General features: G+C 42.1%; 1 protein-coding gene across 1 annotated transcript in view; it reads left to right on the top strand.

The window, feature by feature from the left end:
- The window catches only part of LOC120524954 (heme transporter hrg1-A-like), a 69,849-nt gene extending 51,146 nt beyond the window's left edge, over positions 1-18,703 (top strand). Inside the window, exons 2-3 of the mRNA XM_039746858.1 lie at positions 3,035-3,202; positions 17,077-18,703. Of these exons, the coding sequence (XP_039602792.1) occupies positions 3,035-3,202; positions 17,077-17,213 (305 nt within the window). The 3' untranslated portion in view covers positions 17,214-18,703. The remainder of the gene's footprint in view (positions 1-3,034; positions 3,203-17,076) is intronic.
- The last annotated feature ends 760 nt before the right edge of the window (positions 18,704-19,463 follow it).

Genomic DNA, 19,463 nt, shown 5'->3' with positions numbered 1-19,463 from the left:
GTTGTCGTATTTTGCGCTTCATAATGCACCACGCATTTTCAATGGGAGACAGGTCTGGACTGCAGGCAGGCCAGTCTAGTACCCGCACTCTTTTACTACGAAGCCACGCTGTTGTAACACATGCAGAATGTGGCTTCGTATTGTCCTGCTGAAATAAGCAGGGACGTCCCTGAAAAAGACGTCGCTTGGATGGCAGCATATGTTGCTCCAAAACTTGTATGTACCTTTCAGCATTGATGGTGCCTTCACAGATGTGCAAGTTAGCCCATACCATGGGCACTAACACACCCCCATACCATCACAGATGCTAACTTTTGAACTTTGCTCTGATAACAATCCGGATGGTCCTTTTCCTCTTTGGCCCGGAGGACACGACGTCCATGATTTCCAAAAACTATTTGAAATGTGGACTCGTCAGACCACAGCAGACTTTTCCAGTTTGCGTCAGTCCATCTCAGATGAGCTTGGGCCCAGAGAAGCTGGCGGCATTTCTGGGTGCTGTTGATATATGGCTTTCGCTTTGCATGGTAGAGTTTTAACTTGCACTTGTAGATGTAGCGACGAACTGTGTTAACTGACAATGGTTTTCTGAAGTATTCCTGAGCCCACGTGGTAATATCCTTTACAAAATGATGTCGGTTTTTAATGCAGTGCCGCCTGAGGGATCGAAGGTCACGGGCATCCAGTGTTGGTATTCGGCCTTGCCGCTTACGTACAGAGATTTCTCCAGAGTCTCTGAATCTTTTGATGATATTATGGACAGTAGATGAAGTCCTTAGATTCCTTGCAATTGTATGTTGAGAAACGTTGTTCTTAAACTGCTGGATTATTTGCCCACGCAGTTGTTCACAAAGTGGTGAACCTCACCCCATCCTTGCTTGTGAACCACTGAGCCTTTTGGGGATGCTCCTTTTATACCCAATCATGACAAACACCTGTTTCCAATTAACCTGTTCACCTGTGGAATGTTCAAAACAGGTGTTTTTTGAACATTCCTCAACTTTCCCAGTCTTCTGCTGCCCCTGTCCCAGCTTTTTTGGAATGTGTTGCAGGCATCAAATTCAAAATGAGTGAAGATTTGCAAAACAACAAGTTTATCAGTTTGAACATCAATAGATATCTTGTCTTCATAGTATATTAAATTGAATACAGTATAGTTTGAAAAGGATTTGCAAATCATTGTACTCTGTTGTTATTTACATTTTACACAACATCTCAACTTCATTGAAATTGGGGTTGTAGAATGATGGATAGAGAAGAGTCTTCTTCTTTCAGCTTTAATGTGTTGCCACAGAGGATCACTTTTTTTCCATCTCTTCTTGTCCTCTCCATCTTGCTCTGTCACAGCGGATCGTCTTCTTCCATATCTTTCTGTCCTTTGTATCTTGTTCTGTCACACCCATCACCTCCATGTCCTCTCTCACCACATCCTTAAACCTTTTCTTAGGCTCCTTTTCTTTACACTCAGCCTCTTTCCTGGCAGCTCTGTCCTCTAATGTCCTCATTTCTAATCCTATCCATCCTCGTCACACCCAATGCTTACCTTTAACTTCCACCTCCAGCTCTGTCACTCTGATACCTTCACTCTATCACAAATCACTCCTGACACTCTTCTCCACCTATTCCACCCTGCCTGCACTCACTTTTTCCCTTCTCTTCCACAGTCACCATTACTCTGTACTGTTGGAGTGAGAAGAGTATTTAGAAAAAAGGAACAGCTCATGATCTGATGAATACCACATCATCTGTGAAACATGGTATAGGCAGAGATCATGCATGGTTACCAATGGAAGTCAGTCACTGGTATTTATTGATGATATGACTGCTGGCAGAAGTAGCAGGATGAATTCTGATGTGTACAGTGTGGCTATCCTGTCTGCTCAGATTCGGCCAAATGCTGCAGAACTGATAGGATGACTCTTCACAGTACAGATGGACAAAGAGGCAAAACATACTGTGACAGCAAACCAAGTGCTTTTCAAGTGGAAGATTTCACAATGGCCAAGTCAATCAACTGACCTCAACCCAACTGGACTCGCACTTCACTTACTGAAGACAAAACTGATGGCAGAAAGTCCAACGAACAAGCAGCACCTGAAGACAGCTGTAGTAAAGGCCTGGCAAAGCGTCAGTAGGGTGGAAACACAGCACTTGGAGAAGGCCGTGGGCTCAGACTTCAGGCAGTCATTGACTGGAAAGGATTAACAAACCAAGTATGGAAAATGGAAAATTATATTTATGATTATGGTAGTTTGTCCAAATACTTTTGAGACCCTGAAAGTGGGGAGACCACGTATAAAAATGGCAGACATTCCTAAACGGATCATATATTTTTGATAAACCCCTTAAATTAAAACTTCAAATCTGCACTTCAATCACATCTTGACTGCTTCATTTCAAACCTATTGATGGTGGTACAAAGAGTTATGAAAAGTTATGAAAATTGTGTCACTGTCCAAATACTTACTGTATGGACCTGACTGTAACTCCCAGATGGCTGAACTGCTGGTCATATGGCCACCAGGCAGGAAGGGGAGGGTCCAGGAAAGCGGGAAGTGACGTCAGAGGTGGAATTGTAGCCAGACTTCCATTCTGCAGCGGGAGGAGGACGGAAGGAATCAGCACACAGCGACAAGCCCTGCTTCGTCCGGCGGGTAACTGTCATCACCTTAAGCTGTTGTCCTAGCGCACACACGTGTCAATCGCCATTTTGCCTAAATTTCCAAGGTGTTTTAGAGCTGAACATTTCCATGATCACTGGCAGGAGGAACCATACTCTTAGGGTCTCGACTGATACGAGTGAGCGACTGATGGTGGAGGAACCAAAAACTTGTGACTTTTCTGTAGTATGTTTTCTGTACAGTCAGGACTGGTAGGGGAAGAAAATTTCTTGAAGGTTATAAAAAGTAATAATGAACAAGTTGTTGGTTTGATGAGCAGCCGCATCATTCCTTTTGAACCTTTTTTGTACAGTTGTAGTACAAATCTCTAATGATGCCCCCTCTCTCTCTCTTTCTCTCTTTTCCATTTTTAGGGGTCCTGGCTCTGTGGGCACTGATCACACACATCATGTATATCCAGGATTACTGGCGAACATGGCTGAAGGGCCTCAAGTTCTTCTTCTTCATCGGCGTTCTGTTTTCTGTCTTTGCTGTGGTGGCCTTCATCAGCTTCCTCACTATTGCCATCACCAAGCACCAGAGTGAGTCTTGCTTGTGCATATGTATACCACTCATCCACCTTTAAAAAGTCACCAGCAGTACACATGTGGTTGGTATTCAGTTTACGCCACAGAAGCAAAACACATGAAGTACAAACCAGCTGCCTGCTAGTTAGTCTTTTAGGGACTGGGGTTGATCTTCTAGACCTCCCACCTTAGTACTGTCACCCTCCCCAGTTACCAGCGGAGGGTAACCTCACTTTCCTTGCTGCTCCGGGCCGTTTACCTTAGTGGTGTATTGCGTGACTTGGGGTCAGTGGACACAAGGGTAGCCTGTGGTGCCTGTTCAGTAGTGGCCCAGCGTCATTTACACTGTCATTTATGTCATTTATGCTGTCATTTACGCTGTCTGTCAGCCAAGCACAACGACAGCACTGTATCTTATAGGACAGGCCACACAATCCAATGCATAAAAAAGCAGAACAAGTCTGACAAACACGAGGAGACAAATCAGTCCATTTGTTGCTCGTCTGTTTAGCTAATAGCTCAGCTGTTCCAACATCTCATCCAGATCCTTCTTCAATGTTGTCAGAGTTTCTGCTTCAACTCCATGACTTGGTCATTTGTTTCAGAGTCTTTGAGTAATGAAGTCCTTCCTGCGATGGCACTGTCTTGCCCAGTTGACAAAAATGAGGGCACTCGTGGGAAACAAGCACTCCAGACATCAGCCACCTTCCCTTGGTAATACAGCTAAGACTCTTTCTGATTGGTGGTTTACACAATGGACACTTGTCTCTGTCCTCTGCCCAATATCAGAATGAGGTCATTAACTGGACACTGTGCCCGACTCCATAGTTTCAATTGGGATCATCCTTAAGATTTCTTAGCTGTTAGAGGCTGGTAAACCAACGTCACCTGATCATTAAGCACACGGGGGTACCCTAAACTGACCTACCTGCTGTGCTTTAGCATTCATTGTCATCTGCACCCGTGACTTGTGAGCTCATGAAGAGACGGAGACCGCCTTGTGCCCTCAGCCCAATGCCATCAAAAAGGATTCACAGCCCTTCACTTTCCTACATTTTCATATGTTGCAGATTTCAGTTTTGTGTTTTTAATAAATCTGCAATAAAAAATTCAAAAAAAGGGTATTGAGTGCTGTGTGATATGGAGAAAAAATTAATTTAAATGACTGCAACATAGCACAATGTAAAAAAAAACATAAAGGGGTCAGAATACTTTCTGAAGTGGCTGGCTAGACAATGGGCCAAGCGGTGAATTATTTCTATTGGACCTTTCCCAGTTCTTCTCTTGGCAGACAGTGTGGTGTTGTAGTTAAGACTTAAGACTTCAAACCGTGAGGTTCTGACTTCAGATTCTCATGCTGACTCTGTGGTGACCCTGAACAAGTCACACCAATTGGAAAAACGAAAGAAATGTAACCAATTGTATCTCAGATGTCGTAAGTTGCTTTGGATAAAGGCATCGGTGTAGCAATAACGACAGACAGAACTTTGTCCCCAAAGGAGAAATTTGGATTTCTATAGAAACTCTTCAATTAGATAGATAGTGGTTTGTCTTGGTAGAGTAATATATTGCTGTACTTTCCCCTTTTGTATTATTAATAAGTAGCCTTTGTCAGAATGCCTCAAATCTCCCAGACTTACCACTGTTTAAGGTATTATAGTATATAACTTCTCCCCACCTTCCCTCCTACTTGTATAACCTCAGGCAATTAGGTGTAGTAAAAGACAAGCAGGAGTTAAGTTACAATTTAAACAATGTATTATTGATAATATTCATAAATAATAACAATATGCAAAGTACATTTGAATATTGGCAACCATACAACCTGATTAAATGGTGATGGGTAGTTTCAGGCAGTACACAGACTTGTTTGTTACTTAAAGTCTCTAGTTAAAGCATCATTGGTGGTCAGCTTTCTTCAGAACAGGCCGCATGCCTGTCTCAGTATGGCTGCCGAGCTGTGCTCTTCATTGTGCTGTCCTTTTCAGTTCATGGTTTGTGAGATGCTCTTTCATCATTTGGTAAGAGAGAGAGAGTGAGGGAGTGAGCAAATTGATAGATTCTCTGTCCAACCCTTACAGCCATTAGGGCGCCATGGTACTTAAAGGCTTCTGATACAAGACAATTCCAAACAGCCATACTGCAGACCAATGGGGGAATAGAACATCTTCACACCTGCCCCCAAAACCATATCTTAAGGTAAAGCTTGACAGTTAGGCAGCCTGGCTTTCCTGTGGGGGTTGAGAGACTTTAGCAGAGAAACACTTGACAAACTGGTTTAAGGCACTTCCTGTAAATCCTGTCGTAAAATTCAAAGAGACCCAGTCCTAAAAGGGGGAAGGGGTTCTTAAACCATCAAACCATTGCTGTTATTATCAATAATGTAACACTAGCATTATATTGCTTTGTCTAAGTTACAAATAAAGACATACAAAATATTTTTCAACTTGAATGCAAAATTTCACATCACAATAGATAGATAGATGGACATACACTATATAATAGATAGATAGATAGATAGATAGATAGATAGATAGATAGATTTTTATTTAAAAAAAAACACCATTATTAAATTCAGTATGAAATTCATTAAAAACACAAAATCTAACCACAGAAAAAAAAAACAAAAACAACATAATAAAGTCACATTTTGAACTTCTAAATACCCCAGTCCATGCCTTACTCATTTCATAAATACCCACCCAAACCCTTGACCCTTCATTCATCCCTTCCATTCCCACAATTCCACTCAATTATTACAATACTCTATAGATTTCTACTCATACATATTCTATTAATAATTACATTCGAATTAAAATGCAAAGTAAAGTTCATCATTGTCATAATTACACAGTACATTATTTACACACCACTTATCCTTAAACTGTGAAAGATTTCTGATAGATTTATAAAAATTCAGATCTACTTCTATTCTACTTTTACAAGTCATTTTAAATAATACTATGGGGTCTGTGGTGCCTGCTCCGTTAACCTTATTTTTCCAGGTTTTCCATATTCCCAGTTTCGCCTGTCCTAAAATAAAGGTAACCAGGTTAATATTTGTATTTGGTTTTTTTTAGCTCTTTACCCCAAACACAAACACCATCCTATTATAACAGACCCCCAGACCCTCAATCAACTGCTTTATCATTAAAAAAAAAACCAATGTCTCACAAAACATAAAACAGTGAAATACCATCTCCCTCAACCCACAGAAAGGGCAGGTATCTGAAACCCCTGGGCAAATAACTGATAGAAAGGAGTTCACAGCAACTATACCGTGCAATATCCTCCACTGTAAACCCCCTACCCTACTGGTCAATGGTGGTCTATATAGTGCTGTCCAGACTAGCAGTGTTCCTTCAGGAATGACAATCTTCTTCCTCCAGGGTGTGTCGGCCTTCAGTGCTTTCAGTTGATCCTGGTTCTTTACTTTTACGCAGATCCTGTAGAACTGTTTTCCTTTGATGGTGTTTAAGGACAAGTCTCTCAGATCTTTTGTCACAAGTAGTCTGTTGGTGTCACTAGTGTCCCAATCACCTACTGGAGACACCACAAGTGTAGTGAAAGTCGGATCTTCGGGTGGCTTCAGCTGGTCTTTAAAGGTGTCCTGCAGGAGTGTCCTTACTTCACTTCCTAGAGATGCTTTAACTTGCGTTAAGAAATTGCCCACAAGCCGTACTGAGTGCACTTTTGTCTCTGCTGCTACGGTTTCTAGGCTTTTCCAATTAAAATCCTCCCAGTTGATTAAATGTTTTAATTGTGTAATGTTATTTCTACATAGACTATAAATAAAGCTTACAGACTGTCCTATTGTGGTACAGATATTTGGATTAAACACAATGGGCTCTTCTAGAATCCAAAACAATGAGAGGTCATCACAGTCTCTTTGAATTGATAAAAATTGCCAAGCTTTAAAAAGACTCCTGTAAAAGTCTGGTACTTGTAAGGTCTCAGGTTTCTCAAGACGACACCATATTAAGCTTTTGCCCAATCCCATTTGTCCCACTTGGTTAAAAAAGAGCAGTGCTAGATTCATCCAGGGCTCAGTCGTTGTGGAGTATAACGGTTTTTGCACTGAAGGCGGAAGGCAATAATTCTGCTTTCAAGTCCATAATGCTTTGCCCACCTTCATCAAGTGGCAAGTATAATACGCCCCTCCTCAACCAGTGAAGACCATCCCAAAAAAAATTAACCACATTCTCTTGAATCTTCTGAATTACATGTGGTGGAGGCTCCAGACAGATACACCGATGCCACAGACTCGAAGTCACCAGATTGTTAATTACTAACATCCGACCTCTGTACGACATTTGGGATAGTATCCATTTCCATCTGGCCAACCGAGCTACCACTTTCTCCAAGAGTCCATCCCAGTTCTTCTGCACATAGTGATCATCTCCTAGATGTACTCCCAGGTAGAGAATCCCTTCAGTGCTCCATTGCAGCTCTTCTTGTAAACTCGGCGTCTTATATCCAGCCCAGTCTCCAACTAACAAAGCACTGCTTTTACTCCAGTTTATTTTAGCATTGGAAATCAGTTCATATTTCCTTTGACATTTTGTGACATTATCAAAGTCTTCTTGATTTGCGATAAAAACAACAATGTCGTCTGCGTAGGCCGTGACCTTTACAGGATTCCCAGTGCAGTAAGGAATGGAGAGACCAGTCAGCACTTTTCTCAGGTTGACTAAGAATGGCTCTAAGGCGAGGGCGTACAGCATCCCTGATAGCGAACAGCCTTGTCGGACTCCTCCTTGGACGCTGAAAGGCGCACATAAACCACCATTGACCTTAACTATACCAGAAATGTCACAATACAACAGCCGAATGTACTTTATAAATTGTTCCCCAAATCCAAAGGCCTTGAGAGTGTTCCATAGATGCGTGTGTCTGACCCTATCAAAGGCTTTTTCTTGGTCAATTGAAATAAATCCTGTTCTAAAATTGAACAGTTTTGTTGCAGCAATAATATCTCTGACTAAGAAAATGTTATTAAAAATGGATCTCTCAGGGTGTGACGATGTGGGTTCTGGCTCCACGCTCCCTTTGAGGTTTGGAAGCACTTGAACCCAACACCGTCGATAATGTAACCGAGTGAGCTAGTCAATGGAGGCAAATTACTGAGCAAGGGGAAGGTAGAAAGTGCAAAAGTGCTTTTATTTAAAAAACAGTCAACAAAAACAGTGTTCCATAAATCGTGCAGTTTCAATGTTCATTAAATAAATAATCCATAAAAAGAACGTGGAGGTTAAAACACTAGACAAAAAAACAATCCTTTAAAAACCAGAGGTTAAAATCTTCTCTAGGAAGCAGTCTTAAAACAACAAACAAATCCGGTGCATCGTCTATTAGCGTCTCACCTGCTTATCCCGTATGGGCCAAGCAGCAGGCAAGACGCTCTCTGCAGCTGCCTTCCTCTACACTTTCACGAGACTGGAGACCTCCCGATCCCTGGCTCCGGTATGGCACTCATCCCAGCCTCGAGAACTTGGTTTCCACCAACGGCCAGGTCGCCCACGTTGGGGACTCCTCCACCAAGCCTCCCGACTTCCGCTGCCTTTCCGCGGCTTCTCTGCGGCCCGTCGCTTTCACCTGATCACTCCCGCTACATGGTCGCTCAGCGGGAGCAACCTCAACTCAAGCACCTGGGTGTCGGCCTAACACCGAGCTTCCTTGCAGCTGCCCATGAGCGCTCGATCGCGCGCTCACCACACACACGCTCCACGTGTCTGTCTCTCCTGCACCGCATGCTTCCTCGCTCCCTGTAACCTCCGTCCTCTTTCCTTTCCTTTTTCTCTCCGATCGTTTCTTACACCTCCCCGCAAAACCGACACGCGCTTCTTTTTAAAACATGAGGGGCCATCACAGCTGTAGCATTAGCCACGGGAGCAATCACGAATGTGGGCAGTTCCTCACCTGTGCACACGGTGAGAAACGCCCACATCGACGACTGCCCCGCGGCTCGCTACAACATCGCCCCCCCTCACGAAGCTGCCTCGGGTGCGGTGATTATTTAAAATGAATGGCATTTTCTCAACGAGCTGTGGACCCATAACACCACACAGGGATGCAATAGCTCTGATCCGGATGCACCAGTTTCACTAACACTGTGTGCATTCTGTTAGCTAAGGCTTTTGACAGGATTTTATAATCTGCGCAAAGTAAAGACACAGGCCTCCATTTCTTAATATGGCACAAGTCACCTTTTTTAGGCAGAAGTGTGATCACGGCCCTTCTACAGCTCTGAGGTAGCACACCTGATTCAACACTGTGTTTGAACACTTCTAACAAATCCTGGCCAATAACATCCCAAAATTCTTTATAAAATTCAATTGGAATGGCATCTATCTCAAGGACTTTTCCATTATGAAGTTTGTTCACTGCTGCCGAAATTTCTGCCTTATTGAGCTCTTTATTCAGCTCGGTGGCATCAGTTGCAGGAAGCTGTGGTAAGTCCTCTAAAAATGACTAAGTTTTCGTCACCACCACATCCTTCAGCACAAAACAGCTTTTCATAAAACACTCAGACCTCTGTTCTTATCTCACCCAAGTCCTGTGTCTTTTCACCATTAGCTTTAGTCACACAGTGTAGAATTTTACTTTGAGAATTCTTTTTTTCCAGACCAAAAAAATATTGTGTTGGTGCATCTATTTGTGTTAACTGCTGGAAGCGAGCCCTCACTAGAGCCCCCTGAGCTTTTGTGTCTAGTAAATGTGAGAGCCCCTCTTTGTTGCTTTGAGACTCTCTGTAAGTGTTTCATCTGAGCCATTCCCTAATAGCTGTTCAATCTGAGATATTCTGCCCTCCAGTTGTGTCATTTCTGACTGTAACGACCGTGTGACATTTCTGGTATATTGCTGACACAAGGATCGAATGTGGTTCTTCCCCATTTCCCACCAATGCTGTAAGCTGGTGAACACCTTCCTCGAACCCCTCCAACCTCTATAAAAATAATTTAAAATGTCTTTAAATCGCTGATCCTGTAGTAGGTGTACATTAAAATGCCAGTATGCGCTTCCGGGGCTTGTAGGTGCTCGATAGAACTGTACAAACCACTAGGCTGTGGTCTGAGAAACCAGTGGGGACAATGGAGCATTCCTTAAATAGACCCAATAGGTGCTTGAAGGTGTAAAATCTATCGAGCCTCGCCATTGAAAGGGTCTCACTAGTTATCTTTCCCCATGTGTACTGCCTGCTGCTGTCTCCATGTTCACTCCTCCACACATCCACCAGCCCCGTCTCCCCCACTATCCTTTCCTATCTCCGTGGCTCCAGGCTGTTATTTCTGTCCCTCTGAGGGTCAAGGGTACAATTAAAATCCCCACCCAATATCACCACTTCCTCAGGGACTTAAAACTTCTGCCAATACTTTATTTAAAAATCAAGTTTTTCATTCCCATTATTTGGTGCATATACAGTATCCCCTTAACATGCACACGTACCGGTCCCGGTACATAACGACGATTTTACGACGTCACAATCATGTCACAGCCGTGTGTGCAGGCCCCTCTGTCATGCACCTCGACACACTACACATCAAATGAAAATTCAGAGTCTCGTCTTTCCGATGATATAAACCATTTTGACACACAACAACCACAGCACTGACACTAAGGCCTTTTTTACAGAGAAGTAAATACTTTTAAGAGCTGACTTTTCCTACCTTTGAAGGCTCTCTGCAAGTCAAACATCAATATTTCCGAGCAATATTGATCTCATTCTGTCCGTAAGGCTCCAGGGAATATAATCCAGTAAAACGATTAGGTCCAAAACACATGATAGATCCTCAAAGGGACAAAAACTCCAGAAAACGTTTTTTAACTCGAGACTAGCTCCGACATTTTTTTTCATTTCTATGGATCATATCAGACGTAATTTGTTTCTGTCGGCAATAACCACGCTAAAGCATGTTACACGGAAGTGTTAGCTTCTGATTGACACCTAAGTTGGCCAATTACGAGGGGTCTGGGGGGTGACTGGCACCTCGCATAGCCAACGAGTGTCACAGACAGCTGAACGATGATGCACAACTCCAAACCCTCGTAGAATCTACTAGTTTGATTGGATGCTGTGAGTGACACTCCAAACTTACAGCCAATGAGCAGCTGAGCACGCCGATATGTAACTTGCCATACCAACTTGTAAACAAAACCGATTGGAGCTGCGCGAAGCTGGCATTTGTGCCAGTCTGCAGACGTGGTGCGTGGTTGTTTATTGTGATTTCACCAAGTTTTTTCGCATTTTAAATATGGATAAAAGTACAGATATACGTAAATACACTTTCGATTAAGTAATAGATGCATGTACGCGGCGTGACAGTGATCGATCGTACCAGGAGACGTCTAATGGCAGAGAGCGACATGTGACACGCCCTTGTGCTTTCTGCCTGCTAGATTGCTACAATCAGTGGCACATGGAAAAACGCTGAGCTGTGTTGTAACAGTTTGTAAAAAATGTATATAGTTTGTGTGCATTTTAAAAAAAAAAAATAAAATATATATATATATATATATTTTTTAGCCCATAAGACTTGTTTTAAATATTTTATATTGAAATGTGTATTTTTATTGTTTTTATTATGGAATATGAATTTCCATAACTAATAGAGTGACACTGTGTGTAGATATAGATTCCTTTAGGTGTAAGCTTTCAGTAGAGCCCTCATTGATATCTGTGGGTTGAAGCATTCAAAAGTTATTACACTTTTTCCATACGTTCCAAAATGTGGATAATGGTCCCTCTAAAAAGCCCCTGGGCATGCCCACATAAAAACTGGTGTAAAAATGTCATTTTTACAGGTATTCTTTTCAAATTTGAAATGTGAGTAGTCAACAAGTTATTCTGTTGGTCCATAGTGTGTTTCTGTCCCCACCTACCTACTGCAGCTTTATTTTCCTTTATTTTCATAAAAAAAACCTAGGCGAGAACAAAAAAATTCATTTTTTTTGTGAGTTCTAATGTGCATAACTTTTGATCAGTCACACCTACAGTGATTCTGACTACTAAGGGTGAAACTAGAGAATGTTACCTTTACAAAGAGACCAAACATGTGTTTATACTCCAGATAGTTCAATAACAGCAAAGATTCTAATTTGGAGAGGTTGAATTACAAGCGATTTAGCAAAAATGACCCCGCTTGATAAGGGTAATAAAAGTGAACGAACAGCCATTTCCTTTTGTTTTTACTTTCAGTAGCCTCCCTTTCACCACCTCCTGCACATTATGATCCTCCATTCGAAAACCACTGCAAAACAAGACCGCCACCCCTGCACTGACTTGTGTCCCATTGCTGAAGAAGCAGCCCCCCTTCCAGTCCCTGCTCCACTCCCACTGGTTTGTCTCGTGGGTTTCCTGTAGAAAAGTGACTGTCAGATTTTTTTGGGTTAGAATCCCAAAGAGCGTCAGTCTCTTGCTTGGATTCCTCCCGCTGTTAATATTTAAACTACCCAATTTCAAGTTCGCCATACTGATTAAATGTAAACAGCAACTTAGCACCAAACCAAGCGACCACCACAGATACAACGGCAGAAAATTCCTAAAAATGTTTCTTTTCATTTTTTAGCCTGTTTCCTCAACCTATTCGTGATATTCTTTAATCTCACGAGCTCCTTGATGTTAAATATTGTGGCTATGGTTTTGTCTTTTCTCAAACTACCCACTGACGATATAAACAGATTCACATCGGGAAAAAAATCTGCCACATTCACCCTTCTCCTGTAGAAACTGTTTAACGCTCTGGGCGCTGTAACCGCCTCTGCCACTTAAATCCTGTGAGTCTAAGATGGTTGAATAATCTGACATTTCTCCATCACCCTCCTCCCCTGCGCTCACCACGGCAGAACCGTCATCAACCGTCTCTGCAAGAACTGCAAAAGCCCCCTTAGCATTAAACAGAGGATCAGCGGCATCTCCGCCCGATCCCCGACTCGTGTTCATCCGCTTTTTTGTTGTACCACCATCTTCTATCCCATGCCTCTTCCGCTCTGGGCGTCTAAACTCGCCGTCTTTCTCAATATCAATATTTCCATCCTCCTCTTCCACATCCACATCTCCCCATGATCTGCCCTGTACTGTTAAAGAGGTCTCTGTATTTAAACCACTTTCATTTTCATCTGGATTACCTTTTTCCTCATCCCCCTGAGGCATTGCCTCCCACTCGTCTACGATCTCTTGGCTCCCAGCTACTACAGGACGGCTTTGAACTTCACCTTCCAACTTTTTCTGAACTTCAGGTTCATTGCCTCGTTTTTCTTTTTCTTTCTCGGGACAATGTTTCATCAGATGTAGTTCACTCCCGCACCGTAAACATTTCATTTCATCCGAAGACACAAAGATTACATAATCAAATCCATCAACTTTAAACTTCATTGCAATATTTAGATTTTCATTCATTCTATTCAAAACCATGTTAACTTGTCTTCGGAAAGACAGAACATGTTTTAACGCTGGGGATTTACACCCCAATGGAATAAAACGAATTTTAGAAACAAGTCTGCCATGGCGCTCCAGCTCTTTTTCAATAGTTTCATTCTTTATAAACGGCGGTACATTTGAAATAATTACTTTGCGTGCTGGGGTGTCCGGCGGAGTTACCTGTACGAAAGATCCATAAATAACGACACCTCTTTCCACCACTACTGAGACCAGATCTACTGAACTTAAGAATAAAACAATACAGCCGTTCATTCTGGAAGCCGATTTAATATTCTCACAACCGACCACCTGACCGACTGCTAAGACCGCCATCTCCAACGGGACAAACTCCTCTAACAGAAGTTTTATCCCGTGACGGTGGCTCAAGGTCTCTAAATTCGCAGCCATTCCGGCTGCAGTGGCCAAAACGTCACTCAGTAAAAACAACGCTCAAAACCTTTCAATAATAGTTCAAAAGCATGACAGAATAGTGAAAAAAGGAATGAAAAAATAGATAAAGATTAGGAAAACAACACTCACCGCACTCAGAGTCCAACACAGCCACTCGCACCAGAGCAAACACCCAGCATGCACAGTGAAAACAGGAAGGAGATAGATAGATAGATAGATAGATAGATAGATAGATAGATAGATAGATAGATAGATAGATAGATAGATAGATAGATAGATAGATAGATAGATAGATAGATAGAGTGAAAGGCACTATATGATAGATAGATAGATAGATGTGAAAGGCACTATATGATAGATAGATAGATAGATAGATAGATAGATAGATAGATAGATAGATAGATAGATAGATAGATGTGAAAGGCACTATATGATAGATAGATAGATAGATATTTTTTTTTTAAATGACCTTTATTATGAACAATAACAAAATATACAGTCATAAGACAAACAATCCCAATATTCAGGATATTAACAAAAAAGTCTGTATCAGACAACCACCACTGCTCCCCCTTTACACTCCTCCTACTCCGCACATAAATATAATCAAAAAGTTGACAATTCATTATAATACAAAGACCACCACTACTCCCCCTTTACACTCCTCCTACTCCGCACATAAATAATATAATCAAAAAGTTAACAATTCATTATAATACAAAGACCACCACTACTCCCCCTTTACACTCCTCCTACTCCGCACATTAATAAGAAAATCAAATGGTAATTCATTATAACACAAAGACCACCATTACTCCCCCTTTACACTCCTCCCACTCTGCATATTAATAGATTATTTTAATATTAAAATTTAACTTTACTTCGTGCAATGACCAAAAAAAAAAACATGAACACAGCAGTCGTATGCAGTTAATAAATATGTTGCATTACTCCACTACTATTGCCCCGTGCACGCTTCTTACTCCACACATAAAGTACAGAATTTCCATATTAAATATGTAATTCATAATTTGATCATTAACCCACTATTCCCTTATACATGCCTCCTGATCCACACATAAATAATAAATAATTGTCCATAAATAAACACACATTTCATAATCATTCTACTCCACCATTACTCCCCCTGTACTCGTCTCATACTCCGTACATCGCTCTCCATTATACACACAGCATTGTATTTCCCAGGAGTCTCCTATTCTGAGCTTTCAATCATCCAGTATATAAATATTTTGAAGGACATTTAAAGAAGTCACCACCCAGTCACCAGCTTGCCCTTCTCAACAGAACACAAAGCCCCCCCAAGCCCCCATAAATCACAGAAGGTCTGCATGTCTCCAATGAGTTGATGGTAAGTGAATTCCACCTTCAATCGGCACTTTACCAGCACTTTAAACATCAAGAGCACATCAGTGGTCTTTGAGTTTTTTTCTCTGTTCCTCCTGGTTTTGAGGATTGACAGTTTTGCTTGGCCCAGTAGATAATTTCCCAGCACACACTTGTTTTCTCTGTCTCTGAGTATACTTAATACCAAAAATAAAGCCAACAGTTGACAATGACAAATAGACAGATAGATAGATAGATAGATAGATAGATAGATAGATAGATAGATAGATAGATAGATATGAAAGGCACTATATGATAGATAGACGAGTAGAGTAACAACACAGAGGCCATCAGTTTGTGAGAAGGATCAGAGTCGGCTCTGTTTACTGAGGAGGCTGAGGTTGTTTGGTGTATGCAGGCCACCCTTACATGTTTTCTTCCAGCTTGTAGCAGCCAGTGCCATTTTCTATGCCATAGCCATTGATGGATTAAAGGCCAGAAGTCCACATGACCTTCACCATCAAGTGGTGTTTCTAAATTGACCCTAGTGTGTGTGTGGGTAGTGTGGGTGTGTTTGTGTGTGTCCTGCGGTGGGTTGGCACCCTGCCCAGGATTGGTTCCTGCCTTGTGCCCTGTGTTGGCTGGGATTGGCTCCAGCAGACCCCCGTGACCCTATTCGGATTCAGCGGGTTAGACAATGGATGGATGTATGTGCTATATAAATAAATGTTGTTGTAGTGTGCTGGGGGAAATGGCATTAGTGAAGGTGATGCAAACAGACAAAATAAACTGATAAAAAAGGCTATCTTGGGAGTCAGACTGGACTTACTGGAAGAAGTGGTAGATCATGAGGTCATTTAAGATGCTGTTGATTATCCTGGACAATGAATCTCATTCTCTATATGATGACCACCTTCAGTTACAAGCTAGGATAACTGCATTGTTCCCAGGAGCTCCATGAATGGTTGTTTCTACTGTCAGCAGGCTCTGTAGAGAGTGTCATCCCTCTTGTTTTCTGTGTGCTGAATGGTCCTGAGCTGGCCTAGCAGATGTCTGCCTTTATTCCCAGTGTGGACATTTGGTGTCCATCAGATATTGGGGGTGCTATTAGGAATCATCCAGTTTGATCCAATACACATGAAGTAAAAACAGAATCGTATTGAAATAGGCTCCTCTTTCTTATCCCACCCATTACAGACAGTAATAACAATAATAATAATAATGATAATTTTATTTATAGGGTACTTTACGTTAGTAGTGAGTGGGTGGGGCTAGGCTAATGAGCTGTAACTTCACAAGCCACTCCTGTTTCGTAGGTGGGGACTGTAAAGGCTCATAAGGGATTTAAGAATGAGCCGAGGCCATCAGGCACAATGATGCTTACTTTATTTGGCACCTTTGCATGAAAGTTACATAACTCAAGGTCCTAAATTTTCAGTTTGCCATGAATCCATAAATTCTGGATTGTAATACATTTAAGAATCAACCTGGTGTTTCCTGGTGTTGTCACTTGGCCTCCATCTCTGTCACACAGTCCCCACTGTACTATACAGCTCACCAATCAGGCCACCGATTGAGGAGTCACAAGGCAGGGAGCCAATAGCGGGATTTAATTTCACATCTGGCTCTCATACCAGCAAAGCCACACTTGTTTGGATGGGGTGGAATTTATGGGTGTGAGACCACCTAATTGTTTTTAACATTTGCTTTGCAGGTATCACAGATCCAACAAGCTACTACCTGTCTTGTGTGTGGAGCTTCATCTCCCTGAAATGGTCCTTCCTCCTGGCACTCTATGCCCATCGGTATCGCAAGGAGTTTGCTGACATCAGCATCCTGAGTGACTTCTGAGCGTTTACTATTTTTTGGAAAGTGACAGCCCCCCCGCCACATCAAGAGGCATAAGCTGTCAAATTGGAGAAGGTGATTGGACTGGCAGCAGATTTAATTCTTTTATGTACTTTAAGGTTTTTAAACATCACGAACAGTAGCAGGTGCCATCACTCGGTGGAGGTGGGCACAGGAGGCACCAGCAATGGCATGAGACTGAGTAAGGACAGAACTGAAGAGCACTAGGTGGTGCCATGGTGGACCTGTTCAGTTTCACTTTGCTCCTCCAGTCCTAGTCTAGACATCTCTTCCCTTTTTGTGTCGCCATAATTGACATTATAAACCTCATTTTGCTGTCGCCCCCATTGAAGCTGTGCATAGGGGTCCTTATGGGAGGGGGGGGGGTCAGATCTGCCAGCTCCTGAACCCAGAAGACACGTTTGATATTTTATTCTAACATTTGCATATCTACATCAAGAAGGCAGCTGGAACTTCAAATCCAAATGAAAATCCAGAATCCTCAATTTCCACGGAACCGGCGCACAGATAGAGAATAGCAGTAATGACAGCCAAATGTTTACAAAATTTGATTCCCTCATCTTCTGACAGAGATCAAGAAACCTGTGTAACTGTCCATCTTGCCCAAAATCCTGACTAGTGAGTACTTGAGAAAAATGGCAGCAGAATGTTACCTTATGTACTTTTCAGATGGATTACTAAAAAACAAAATGGGAAGGATTCCAGCCCGGGTCAGGCAGATGCTCTGCTATTCCCAGTATGCACATTTGGTCTTCTTATGTATCCAGCAAGGGGGTGCTATTGGGGATCATCCAGTTTGATCCAATACACAAGAAGTAGAAACAGAAGCTTATTAAAATAAGCTCCTCCTCCTCGCCCCACCCACTACAGACAGAAAACCAGTGAGTGGGTGGGGCTAGGCTAATGAGCTGTAACCTCACAAGCCACTCTGGTTTTTTTTCTGTCTTTAGTGGGTGGAGACTAGGCTAATGAGCTGTAATCTCACAAGCCACTCCTTTTTTTTTCAGTCTTTAGTGGGTGGAGACTAGGCTAATGAGCTGTAACCTCACAAGCCACTCCCTTTTTTTTAGTCTTTAGTGGGTGGGGACTGTTTTGGCTCAAAAGGGATTTAAGAATTGAGACAAGGCCATCAGGTACTGTGATGCGTACTTTATATGGCGCCTTTACATGAAAGTTACGTAACCTGAAATCCTACATTTTCAGTTTGTAGGAATTTCAAAAATGGATCATCATCAGAATTAATGCAGAACCAATTTGGAAAGTAGGCCCCAGGGTTACGTGTCTATTTTTATAATCCATTAAAGGACATGGGTTCAAACCCTGGCTTCATTTCTTTGTAGAACTTGCACATTCTTCCCATGTTAGGGCAACTTACATGACTAACTAGCGCTGTGTCATTTTACCGTGCCACCATGTCTAAACTTGGTCCCTGCATTTTGTACCCAGTGTTGCCAGAATAAGCTTCAACTTTTTGTGATCTTAAAAAAGTAAAGGAAACCCTTGCTGGCTGGATAGTGGTCCGCCATATTCATGGGATGTCGTTTACATTTCATGTTTCAGTGTAGAAATCGCCCATCTTAATTTGGGCATCACAATGGCAGTTCTACAAGGATCCAGCCTGTACCGCTGGCAATAAGATGGGTGGTTCAGAATGACCAGGCTGCACAGCATGAAGAGCGTGTAGATTTGGTAGCTTGTTTGATTGATGTCCGTACCTTGGCAGAGGAATTTATAATGACTGTATGTTTGACAGAGGCCTCCATCCAAGGGGCTTTACAAGTACAGTTGGAACCAAGCAAATGGAGCTGACATAGGAGGACTAACATGGCAGCCTTAAGGGGTTTCAGTCCAATGCCCTAAGCCCTAAGTCATAAAACCTGGCAACCCCACTGCCCCCAGCCCCGTTCTGTGGATAATGAGAGAGCAGTCGGGTACAAGTGAAGCGGGTATCTTCCAAAAAAAAAAAAAAAGTTTTCTTCCATCACTGTGAAAGGCGCTATATAAACCTGAGATTAATAATGCAGCCAATATAAAGATCTGGTTGGTCATTTGTATTATTGTATACTCTCTGAAGTAAGGATAATGTCTTAATGAACTTTATGGTTTTTTTTTTGCTCATTAAAGTGATATTTTTAAAATTCCAACAATTGGAAATTTTAAATAAAAAGAAAATACTAATCAGTCAAACCCTGCTGCTTCGAATTGGGAGAAGTGGGTTCAGAAAATGAATGG

Source organism: Polypterus senegalus, chromosome 3 (genome assembly GCF_016835505.1).
Source record: "Polypterus senegalus isolate Bchr_013 chromosome 3, ASM1683550v1, whole genome shotgun sequence".
NCBI lineage: Eukaryota > Metazoa > Chordata > Cladistia > Polypteriformes > Polypteridae > Polypterus > Polypterus senegalus.
The sequence above is the reverse complement of the archived record's forward strand: the minus strand, read 5'-3'. Positions and strand labels throughout refer to the sequence as shown.